We start from the raw sequence: 12,570 nt of genomic DNA, 5'->3' as shown, positions 1-12,570 counted from the left end.
TATTTTTCTGTGCTCAGAAATTTAAAAAAAAAAAACATCCTAAAAATCGTTTGATTTTTCTATTTCGTTTTATTTGTTTTTCAAAACAAAAATAAAAATTTATACCTATTTCAGTGTCTATTTTTAAAAACAAATAAGAAAATAAAAAAAAATTGTGAAAATCCTAATACTTCACTTTATCTACTTCAACCCTAACCCATTGTTAAAATTTCTCACTAGCAAAAAACAACTTTAACATGATTCTGCGATACTCACAATTCTGAACTACCTTCATCCTTTTAAAACTCATCTCCATGAAACATACATGTTGAACTACCTTCATCCTTTTAAAACTCATCTCCATGAAACATACATGCAATTCTAATATCGTGCCTTCACTCACGAGCTAAGTACCTGCAACATGATGCCTTCACTTATGTCTTGAACCCAAGAACACTCTCCACCTCATTGTTGAAAATGTTTCTAGAAACAAAAACTCCTAACTTTTTGCAATTTCAAAATTCGGGTTTTTTCCATTTCTACTGTTTCTAGACACAAACAGTAAAACGGCCCCGAGTTCCCAGGCAGTCTACCAAAATCTTGTCCCTAGCACAAAGCTTTGATAACACTAGATAGACTTCAGGTAAAAATCATCTTTAAAAGCCAACCATTAAGGAAATCACCTAACCGAATATAACCTTGGGGACATTGTTTGGATAATCTCTCCTTCTCGAATTTCATTATCGAAATTACATCGGATTTATACTTAAAGCTTCAATTATCACTTGTTAAGGGCTTCGGTTGAAGCCATCTAACTACATATCTCTCCACATTGGGTTACTCACAGGTAAGATTAATACTCATCCGCTATGTCCCACATAACTCAAACAGTGGAATACTCATCCGATATGTCCCACATAACTCAAACTAGTCCACTGTTGGCCAAGGTTGGTTCTCAAATTAATGGATCAGTGAGCCAGATTACCAACTTGAAATTTCAACTTCAAACTTATCATTGTTACAGTTATAACCCTAATTCGAGAGCAGAACTAGAATAGAAACAAAAAAGATTACAATATACAGTTTTTAATTAACTTCACTACTACCATCAACAAAACCACCATTAAAATCAGAACTTCTTTAATTATTTCTTTCTATTTATCTTACCATAATCTCCAGCTCGCTTGCTGAGGTCTTCAATTTCATCATCGGTGGTGGAATAATCACTATCGTCTTCCTTGCCAACGACAGTCTCTTTAATCTTCTGGCCCGTCTCCTTAGCCGCTCCCCATGCACCCTGCATCGTCTGCTTCGCCTTCTCCCCTATCTCCTGTACCACCTCCGTTGCCTTCTCCGTTCCTTGCTTAGCTTTATCCGCCACGGACCCAGTCACGTCGCTCGTCTTCTCCTTCACACCATATGCCACGTCGCCAGTCATATCCTTTACTTTCCTTGCTTTCTCTTTAGATCTTCCCATCCCTTCCTTTGCCCTATCGGACATACTGGATGCCTTCTCGCTCGTGGTATCTTTCACTTCACTTGCTTTCTCTTTGGCTCTGCCCATCTCTTCCTTTACTTTATCCTTCGCCTTTTCTCCCATCTCTTCTGCATTTCGATTCTGTCAATAATAGAAGAAAAAAAATATAAATCAAATTAGCAGGAAAAAAAATAAAAAAAATAAGAATAAGAGTCTTTGATTATTTACCTCAGAGTATTTGGAAGCAGAAGAGGTGAAGGAAACCCTTGAGACCTTAGAAGTGGAAGAGAATCTACAAGGGTTTCGGGGGAAGAAGGCCTTGGAACTAGTGAAGAATGAGTTCTTAGCTAGGTACACGGTTGCCATGGTAATTATATTGAGGTGTCTGCAAATCAAATAATCTGGGCGATTTTCTTATAAGGTTGGGAAGTGAAGAAGATGAAGGGATGGGTATCCGACACGTTTGCTTGTTATAGACACGTTTCAGACATGCTCAGTTTACTGGTTCAACGAGTCGACACATGTTGTTCCAATTTCCTATGAAACTTGTATCTGTATTTAAAATGAAGGGTGAAAGGACTTTTTGTGTTGGGCTGCACTTCGGCTAGCCTTGGGTCCAGGAGTCCTTGCATTTCTTGAGAGGCTTAGAATCCATTTGTCTATCTTAATGAGCTGTGCTGCACTGGGCTGGGCCGGGCCGGGCCATGGACTTGATGTTGTAGTCATCTAAGCTTGAGAATCAATATTGGCTTTTAATCTTAGAAGGGTTTGGTATAATTTACATATGCTCAGTGCAAGGGAAAAGTTCTTATCACTCTCTCATGTTTATCCTAAATTTATTCAAACTCATGGTTTTAAGTATCGATATCGTATTAATCATATTAATCATATCGTATCAATATTGGTTGAGATTGATATTAATATCAGAATGATCTAGATCAATTGCCTATATCATTTCAGAGGTGAAACAGTAAAAATAAATAAATAAATATTTGAAAAAATAAAGGCAAAATATACTTATTTTTTGCCCTTCACTTATTAATGGTCAAACTCCTCTAAGTTAGACTTTCACCCGATGCTGAGAACAATACCAATACTAATATTAAGTATCAATACCGGTAACTAAATCCTTGCTTCAAACTCCTCTAGTTAAACTTTCACATCTGATCCCCTTAAAAAAAAAAAAAACACCTCTTATTCCCTCGATATTTAAGCAAGTCATAATTACCTTTAGCATGTAATTTTTTTTTATTAATAGGAGTGGGACCCACTTCTTCCTTCTTTTCTTTGTCCGCAGGACACAGAAACCATCCCCCCAACCCGGCTGCACGGGTCACCGCCCCGCCACTGCAACCTCTTCATCTCTCTCTTCCATCCTAGTCTCCACCCTCTACCCCTTCCATCACCGTCCCCCCCCCCCCCCCCCCCCCCCCCCCCCCCCCCCCCCCTCCCTTGCTCTGCCGTACCCGTTGAATATGTCAATACTTGGAGTCCTGAACCACTGTGATGTTTTCCATCATGCACATGAAGCGCAAAACTCTTGTCTGGTACCCAACCTTCACACCACCACCACTACAGTAGCTTGGTTTAGTGACGATCAGTCCACGCTTGACCCTTTACGTGTAAATATGTAGTTCTATAAAGTTCAAAAACTATACATGGGGCTTGGAATTCAACAAACTCAACCTAATTTGTTTCTCTTAGGAAAAAGAATTTTATATTATTTATTTTCTGAAAATAATTTTATATTATTTATTTTCTAATAAATTTAATCTTATTTTATATGATAAGATTGGTTTTGGTTTAGTTGTTGGCTCTAAATAGGAAAACCATTACTTAGTTAGATGTTACTAAAACACTAATTAATAGGGGATTCTGATTGGCCAAGAATATATCAGACTGACTAAACCAAAGCAAGAGAGATGAGAGAATAGTTCTCACACTCCTCTAGAAAACACCTCTCCCATCTCTCTCTTTCTCTTTAAGTGATCGAGTATGATGATTAGGGTTTTATGGAGTTTCGATCTAAGGGAACGCAAACGCAAGTTGTACGTGTGAGAATGATTCACTGTGAAAAGGCTAAGATCACGTGGAGGCTCTGCACTTATGGAATTCCAGGTAATGATCGGAACCCTCGTATTGATTATTTGTTGAAGTCGACCCTGCAGGTAGGACGATTTGAATCGCTTCCGCGGATACTTTCTTTCAGTGGTATCAGAGCCTCCCTGCCGAAGGGGGACCTTCAATATTTTTAATAGTATTCATGCATTATATGGTCCTTGAATTTCATTTAAAAAAAAAAAGGCAATCCCTTGACACGGTTTGTGTCGCCGATCCATGTTCTTGCTTAATATATATATATATATATATATATTGCATGATGATTTGATCAGTATTTAAAAATAAAAAATAAAAAAGTGTGAACAGTGTGTCACTTAGGGGTGTCAATTGGATGGATCGATTTGGTTTCGGTCGAGTTGAATCAGTTTTTGTCTAGGAATGAGGGAGACCAAAACCAATCTGTTAAGGAAATTCGATTTTCAATTGGTTTCGGTTTCAATCCAGTTTGGTTTTGGTTTATTTCGATTTTTCAATATCGGGTTAATACAGGTTTAGATCGGTTTATTATTAGGCTTGAACCATAATGAATCTTACATTCATAACTTATAGTGACAAGATTTGACGAAAAAACACTTTAAATTTATGATTAAATAATCATGGTTTATCGTTTTGAGGGAAAGATAACTAATATTGAAACCAATGGATAACAAATTACTAAGAAGATAATTAATATTGAAATCACAAAATGAACCCTATTATCCAGTCATTCATTTAACTATTCAACTAGTTAATCAATGGAAGCATTATTACAATTTACAAATCAATCTCTCTATTCATAATCTAATATTTAATGATTTGTAGCAATTTCCCTTGCAATAAAAATTTTTCTCACTAATAGTATAAAAAATAGATGGTCAATTCACCAATTTATAATCTCATAATCATTTATTTTTTTATTGGTTTCATTCAGTTTGATTATTGGTCAGTTTGGTTTGGATCGATTCAGCCCAAAACCAATTCAATAAGGATCGGTTTGGTTCGATTCGGGTTTTATCACTCGATTTTGGTCGGTTTTATCGGTTTGGGCTAGGTTTTGATACCCCTAATTCATATGAAGAATGAATAGTATAAAATAAATAAATAAGGGAAAGAGAAGCTAAAACCACAAGAGTTGCAGGTTTGGCGGCTGTGAAGGCTTCACGAAGAGGAAGATGAAAAGAGTCGGGTTGTGCTTTTATTTTTTTAATATGAAATGACTTCAATGCCCTTTTGACTTATATCATGGCATGATTTCCTTATTGGGCTTTATAGTTGAAGTCCAAACTAGGCTTATTTTTAAAACAAAATCTACTTTTAAAATTTGGGCTTGGGCTTGGGCTTGGGCTTGGGCTTGGGTTGATCTCATATATGAAACCCATCTGGTGTTGTATACTTTAATGCCTTATATATACTTAGTTTTGAGCTGTTTTAGATCACAATATAAAGTTATGCTATTTGAAAGTGGTCGGTCCCTTACCTCATGTTAAATTCAAAAAGGGTTTTGCTTTTAAAATTATTTTGGGTCAAAGCACAACACATTTTTAAATGAAGGAATTTGGCTAACCATTTGTGACATTTAGGGGTCAACTCTGGGTTGTTTTGTTTTAAAGTGTGTGAATGGATGAGGCTCAACCCAAGCTCAGTGGGCCAATCCAAGGACAGACCCTGTGGGTCGACTTTTGGTCGACTTCTTTTTCTTTTGTAGAGGTATTTAAAATTTGTTTTAAGTAAAACCTAAATGGGATTTGTTTCATAAATCAAATTTCAGTCTAACATCTTGCTAGGTGACCAATGATTGAGACGTCAATTTCTAATGGTTAATATCTCTAATAGTTAATAATTTGTAAAATTATTAATATAAGGAAAATTAATGTGTACGAAATTGAATGGAGAGTCCAATACTGCTACCAAGCTTATGAAAATTATTAATTTTTTGATTTTGTTTATTTAAAATCTTAGTTTGACTAGCTAGGATCCACATAATAATATAGTATTATGTGAAAATTAATATTTGTGCATTTTAATGAATGACTTGCATGTTTTATTACATAAAATGTAATGGTCTATTTTACTAAATATGAATGAAATAGAATGTGCATATGTGAGGTAGGTTGTACCATGGGCCAAAAATATTATATTGTACATAAAGCTCAAATAGGCTTGTAACTTACAGTGTTAAGTACTATTTTCAAAAAATAGTACCCATTAAGTTAATTTGTACATTTACCTTGAGTTTCTTGAAACCTTAGTGGATCCATGGGCCCCCTAAACCCGTATAATTAAATATGATTTAATGTTTGATTTTCGGGGTGTAATAATTTCATGTACATGAGATGTACATATGTGATAGAATTGTCAAAAGTTGGTAATTTAAAATGTGATTTTGTAAATCTTAATTTCCACATAAATGAAATGAAATGATCAAATGCATGCATTCGTTAGTGGCTATGGGATTTAAAATGAACCATATTAATGGATTTTTATGTGGATGATATGCATATATGTGATTGTGAAATTCTTCTCTCATTAACTGTTTGCTCTCTCTCTCTCTCATCCATTCTTTTTTATTAACTGATGTACTCCCCTTAGGTAGCTGTCACACCCTGCTCGCACAGAATCGAGTCGATGATCAAGTTAAATCTGGTTAACTCATAACCTTCCAGGATCAATAATGTAGTAACTGCAGTACAACATATATCTACTAAACTAAGATAAGACCTGTATTTTCAGCGGAAGACCTGTTTATAATAATACCTGTAATTATTTTTCAAATACTTGATACCAAAATTGAGTTATAAAAGTTATATACATTTGGGTCCGAAGGCATGGTATATACACAAAAATATAATAATTTAAGCATCAAGTCATCCAAAGGGAGTACATCAAAATAATAAAAAAGAATCACTTAGGAGTCACTGTTGCCATGCAGTACAATCCTCGCACATGCAATCGACACCGTGCTTGAACTCATCAGGGACCCACCAGTCCTCAGAAGAAAACTCCACAGTGGGGCCTGGCTCCTGATCTCTAGGCGGGTAACCTACAAAATCACCTAAAAAGAGTTATGCACGTGAGATGAGCTCACTAGCCTAGTAAGTGAAAAAGAAAACCACACAAGGGAAAACCACACAAACAGTCATAACATAAATGCGCCTATATGTATGTAATTCATTTTAATCCTATTAGCCTAACAACATTACTAGGTCATACCCGGGTATGAGCTATGAACCCCATTCTGCGATACGCCCATAGGGTTGTCGAAGAAGGCCCACCGTTGGTACCAAAATTTGAAATGCAAGCCAACTCCTGATAAATTTAAATGACAAAAAGTAAATGGGTGACTCCACCCGAAATAAAAGCAGTACGATCAACCTTTTGAATATACCATCGAGGTTACTGAATGTCCTAGCAATCAGCCATGCGTACTTCTAACCATGCATGAGTTCGACAACTGCAACCCGATGCTTCCCTCTAATAGTAATCGAACACCTAAACCCCTGTTGGGAAGAGTCGTAGGAAAAAAGAGTATATAAATCCTAGTTGCATCCTTCTATATGAGCATAGTACAATTACACGATGACACTGCATCTCATTCCACAGGCCACCAAGCACTCGTTACCAAGTCGACTACGACATCTAAATCTAGTATGCATATCATGTCCAAATGAGATTCATCTATCACATACATCAAGATATAATGAATATTCAATCATAACACAAAGCATAGCATATTATGTAAATGCACATTCAATGCGTGATATGGCATATGCGATGTCTAGTCTACACACAAGTGAGATGATGACATGACTAAACTAACACATGTTAAATGATGTATAACATTCTAAAATTAAATCAGAGTTCACTCCCCACTTACTTGTATATGTACACGGTGCTTGTACCTGACAAACAAGAGATTTAAAGTGTGGGTATGCATATGAAGAGTGTAACCTATCATAAACATAATGGTTTATCATTTTACTATTTTGGGGTCAAAATCATCATGTTTGAATAATAAAATTAGGTTTATAATCATAAATGGTGGTTACCCGTCAAATTTGGACCCATTCTGGGCATTCTGAAAAGATGGTGTGCATGAGTCAAAAACAGGCAGGTCTCAGAGCCCACCGGTTTCATGCCCACCAGTTACACCAGAGCTAAAAAATTGAGTTCTGAGAACTCAGGTGGGCCAGAGACCCAGAGACAGGTGGGTCAGGAACACCTCCCAGTCTTGAAACGAAAATTTTCCATCATCTTCCTCATCTTCTCTCCGGCTTTGGGGAACTTATTTGGGGCAGATCCGGTGACTCAAATCACTCATCTAAGGTCCAATCATGTATCCTCAACCTAGATCTTAAATCAAATAAAAAAAAAAGATTCTTACCTCTTTGTTAAGAACACCAATAAAACCCTAAATTTCATTTCTTTTGCTCAAGAACTTCTAAATACTCTAGATCTTCACGAACACTCATTTCAAATCCTTCAAAATCATTGTACACACCTTCTATTAGACTTTAGATTTGATTATCCAAGTACGATTAGTAAGATCCAAATGGGTTATTTCCCAAAAATAAAAAAGAAGGTTTAAGAAATGGGTTTTTTATGAGAATCCTTGGAATATGTACAATACTTACCTCAAATCGAAGATCCCAACGAGCTGATCATTAATCCGGGCTCAAAATACCAAGACCCAGCTCTAGTGAAGCTCTACGGTCGATTTCCTTTCTTCTTTCTTCTTCTTCTTCTTCTTACTTTTCCTTTCTTCTTTCTTTCTCTCTCTTCTTTACTCTCCCACTGATCAACTATCATTAATAAGGAAAAAAAACAATAAATGTCTCTTCTTTTATACCTGGGCCCCAAAAAATATCTTCTAGTCATAGGTGGGTACATCTCAGGTGGACATTCTCAGGTGGGTATTCTCAGGTGAGTATATCTTAAGTGGATATATCTCAGGTGAGTATACCATTCTAGTCAGCCCATTGCTAGTATTTCACTTGGACTTCAATGGTGACAAACTCATACTTATAATTAAATTGCATAGGCACCTAAAATTACTAGCACGTTCCCTTACTTCTTGTACATGGCCTCATGGTGCATGCAAGTGCAAGGCTTGTGTGTACATATTACACTTGATACCCGCTCAGTCTTGTTAGGCCAACCCAAGTTTAAAGTCACTCTTGCTACCATGTTCCATATGGCACTTGCGTCAATTCGCTCCGGTTCAGCCCCTATATGATCAAACCAAGTCAATACGGGTAATTAGATTAAGTTTAGAAAGTAAAGTATTATAGCAGCCTAATTGGTGGGTTGGTTTTTCAAGGTTTCTTTAATAAAGATAATGTAAAATAGAATTAGGATTCTATTTTATCATGTGATGATCGAGAAAAAATTGATGACGATCAGAGATGTTGACCAAGGGTTGATCGAAGGTGTTGATCACTTGGAGGAAGAGATCAAGATCAAGATAAAATATTTTTATTTTATTATTTACAATGTGATAGTTATTTTTATGTAACTTACATTCACACTATCACTTAACTAAGTTAAGTGGGAGTAGCTAATAGGCTATGTTCTTACATGAGATGCAAAGTCAATTTGACTCCGGATGCCATCCCATAACTACTATAGTTAATAATTTATATATGATACTTATTTTAATTGTTTAATATAAATGTCTGCTTTATTACATGTGATGTGAAGTTAATTCAAATACATACAATGCAATGTATAATAATGCATTGAATGCATGTCTATATGATTGCCTATGTATATGCGTTCATGTTCCTCTCATTATAAAATAAGTGTGACATGAGAAATCCTAAAAGTGAAATTCTCATGGCCTCCCATGGTCGGTGAGGGTAGATGTTTCATAAGTCAATTCTAGCAAATACCGATAGGATAATGCTTGTGATTGATCAATGAACGGTCTACACTAATCTCCTATGTGATAAGTAAAGGACATGGTCTGTGAGAGGTGTACTGCGATAGTAGACACTAGCTCACAATGCCATGATTCACTCTGAGACAATGAGTATGCACTTGACATATTTATGTGTCAACCAATAGGAATGGACATGGTATTCAGGTGGTCAAAATTATTGAAACTCTTTGTGATGGATAAAATCAGTCCAGTCAATCAACACGTGAACAATGAACTCCGATAGGCTAAGTTGTGTATGTAAGGGTTGAATTATTTCAATTCACACCCCAAAGCTTTGAGGGAAGCTTAAGGTGTAAGAAACCATTGATTGAGCTTCACCCGCTTGTATTCAATGATATGTATCTATAAATTAATTATACATCATTACCTATTTTACTATCATTAACCCACTAATTATTATAATGTTGACCCTTTGTCTGATTTAATTATTTGGAATAGACAAGACTATTTATTCATGCTTGTATTTGAGTAAATTAATTTATCTTGAGAGATAATATTCTTTCCTTAGTTGACTCTATGATACTCTTTATAAATTACCAAGGCTTATAGACATGATGAGGATACTAAGGAGATGTTTGATGAATAAACTAAATATGCTCATTGATCGTCAACTAAGGTCTATCATATTACCCAAGATGACTTAAGGTTCTTTAATTCTTGACTATGTCATAATAATGATAGGTAACTCTATGAGATTGAAATTTTTTAAGTTAATAATAGATATTTATTTCAATATCTTAACCATGTCACCAAACATAATTGGTGGAAACCTTTGCTTATGAAAAGTTAGGGTAACAGTAATGGCATTTATAGTTTTCTCTTCATATTCAATGCCCAATGATTAAAACAAGAAGAAAGAATGTGTGGCTGTGACCCATGTGTTAAGTACTATAGGAAAAAATGATACAAATAATTGTCAGTTTTACCTAGCTACCTTATGAAAGTAGATGGATGAAATTTTTCATACAACACTTGTCCTGTTTGAATATACTGTGTTGGTATGACCCACAGTCATATGATATATATGGATTTCGATTCTTTATGCATATTTACAAATTAATTGTATGGTTTAAATATAATAAGAATGCTTTATGAAAACTAAAAATTATCTTTTAACTGGGACTAGAGCAATTACTATGATATGGTAATGAAGAAAAAAAAGTTTTTATGTGCGCTCTAGTTAACTTCATACTTTTGGTGTTTGTTGTAAGATTGTATAAAGTTGATAAAATTTATAAGTTGGGAGGGATAAACCTTCAGAATATCTAAAGAAAAATCCTATGTCAACTTATAAGTACTATTTATGAGGACATATGACTAAGTCTTTTTTCAAAAGGGCTGTAGAGCTATTTATGTTTTGGAGTTAATTTATACTAATGTAGATCATTCAATAAATACTCTATCTGATAAAGGTATGAGTGTTAACTCTTGATTAGATCAAGTGAGAGTATTTATCATATTTTTTTTGGATTATCTAAAATAGTATAAGATCTCTAATTGAGATACCTGAAGACATCATATTGTATGATGTAATAAAAAGATCGAATTGGACATTGTAAGACAATATTTGACAGTTGTTTTATTAGCGTTATATTTTTAAAATAGCAGTATTCATTTTGAATAAGTATCCATCTAAATTTGTACCTAATGAGCCTTTTGAATAATAGAATATACGAAATCTTATTTTATAATTTTTTAAGGTATAAGGATTGTTTAGCTTAAATGTAAAGGCTGTTGACAGATGAGATAAAATACAATAATAAATAGCACATGGTTTGATAATCCTATTTGGTGATTTTTCTTTAAGAGAATTATATTACATTGTGATATATTTCAGGGGGCATAGAATAATTCTATGTTTACTAATTAAATCGATATTTGTAACTCACATGTTTTGTGCAATATCCTTGAATGTCTCAATGGCGTAAGAGAATCATTTTACTTCCTATAAACTATACATTTTTTTATAAAGGAGGATGACTATGTAGAAAAGCTCTACACATACGTGTGGTCTTTAGAATCAGACAGACATTTGTTGAGGTTGTATAGGATATAGACACAAAAGATAATAGAAAATTGAGCTTTAAAATAATCTCTTTTTATTCTTACCAAGTCTAGAATTTTATAGATCCACTATAAGGCGTATGCCCATTGGATATAAGTGGATTTGTATAAAGATGAAAGAAAAGGCTGAAAGAAATGAAAAATTCAAAGCATGATTATTGTCGAATGGTATACCGTCAAAGTTTTATTGTTGACAGATACACACTGTGATAGTCACAGATTCAACTGTTAATAGAAGAAGAGTGCATGTCATTGAGATCTAATCGATCTCTTTAGTGTTTATATTATCTGAAACATTCATCTTTGATCAAATAACAAATCGTTTGTTTTGATCAATTTTTGAATGGACCAAGTGATCAGTGAGAATACAAATATTTTTCAGGATAAAATTGTTGGATTGTTGTCAAGCTTTAGTAATTGAGAATTATTGAAAAGTAGACCTAAGTTCGTAATGTTACTACTTGTCAATCTAAGTAATATTTGATTATTTAAAAATTTGACAAGTGTGATAGGTAATAATCCATAATATTTAAGGTTTTACATTTAAGTGATGGTTTTATATTTTAGAATAGTTTCAAAAAGTAATTTATCTTAGATTACACTATAGTAGTGGAATGTTTGGCAATTAGCCAAGTTGTTTGGTTGACAAAAGTTCTTGGCTTAATAAGAGACTATTTATAAGCTTGTAAAACTACTTATTGTCCAGATATGTGATAATGAAAATGTTTTACATTTGAATAAAAAAATTCAAGTTGCATCCTGTAGAAAGATTAATCCAGACAGCTGATGAGATTAGCTCAGAGGAATAATTTTTTAAAATCTCTTTACTAAGGGATTGATATAGGATGTGAATATGTTGAGAATATATAAGACAACTTGATGACTTTGATGTACAAGTAGAAGTTTGTTAAAAATTTTTTGTCATCAATCCATATTTATATGAAAATTATATAAATTAATTTATATGATTTAAATAACGGGCATTGGTAAGTCCTTAGGTTTTAACCTAAAA

The 12,570-nt window shown here is 34.3% G+C and overlaps 1 protein-coding gene across 2 annotated transcripts; it reads right to left on the bottom strand.

The window, feature by feature from the left end:
• Nucleotides 1–917: 917 nt before the first annotated feature.
• On the bottom strand, nt 918–1,886 carry LOC122094318 (late embryogenesis abundant protein 76-like). Of its 2 annotated transcripts, XM_042665088.1 has the most exons (3): nt 1,685–1,886; nt 1,290–1,597; nt 918–1,205 (listed from the first exon to the last, which is right to left on the bottom strand). In XM_042665088.1, exons 1-3 carry the CDS (start codon nt 1,820–1,822, stop codon nt 1,124–1,126), a joined length of 528 nt encoding a protein of 175 aa, XP_042521022.1. In that variant the 5' UTR covers nt 1,823–1,886; the 3' UTR covers nt 918–1,123. The 2 variants fall into 2 exon arrangements, with proteins under 2 accessions (XP_042521022.1, XP_042521021.1); XM_042665087.1 differs by having other exon boundaries at nt 918–1,597.
• Nucleotides 1,887–12,570: the final 10,684 nt, after the last annotated feature.

The sequence above is a fragment of the Macadamia integrifolia genome, chromosome 11 (assembly GCF_013358625.1).
Source record: "Macadamia integrifolia cultivar HAES 741 chromosome 11, SCU_Mint_v3, whole genome shotgun sequence".
Classification (NCBI taxonomy): domain Eukaryota; kingdom Viridiplantae; phylum Streptophyta; class Magnoliopsida; order Proteales; family Proteaceae; genus Macadamia; species Macadamia integrifolia.
This window is presented reverse-complemented; position numbering and strand designations above follow the sequence as displayed.

Coding starts and splice junctions, on each gene's coding strand:
- LOC122094318 (XM_042665087.1), bottom strand. CDS start 1,822: ATGGCAACCGTGTACCTAGCTAAGAACTCATTCTTCACTAGTTCCAAG. Junction 1,598..1,684: donor CTGCTTCCAAATACTCTGAG/GTAAATAATCAA, acceptor TATTATTGACAG/AATCGAAATGCAGAAGAGAT.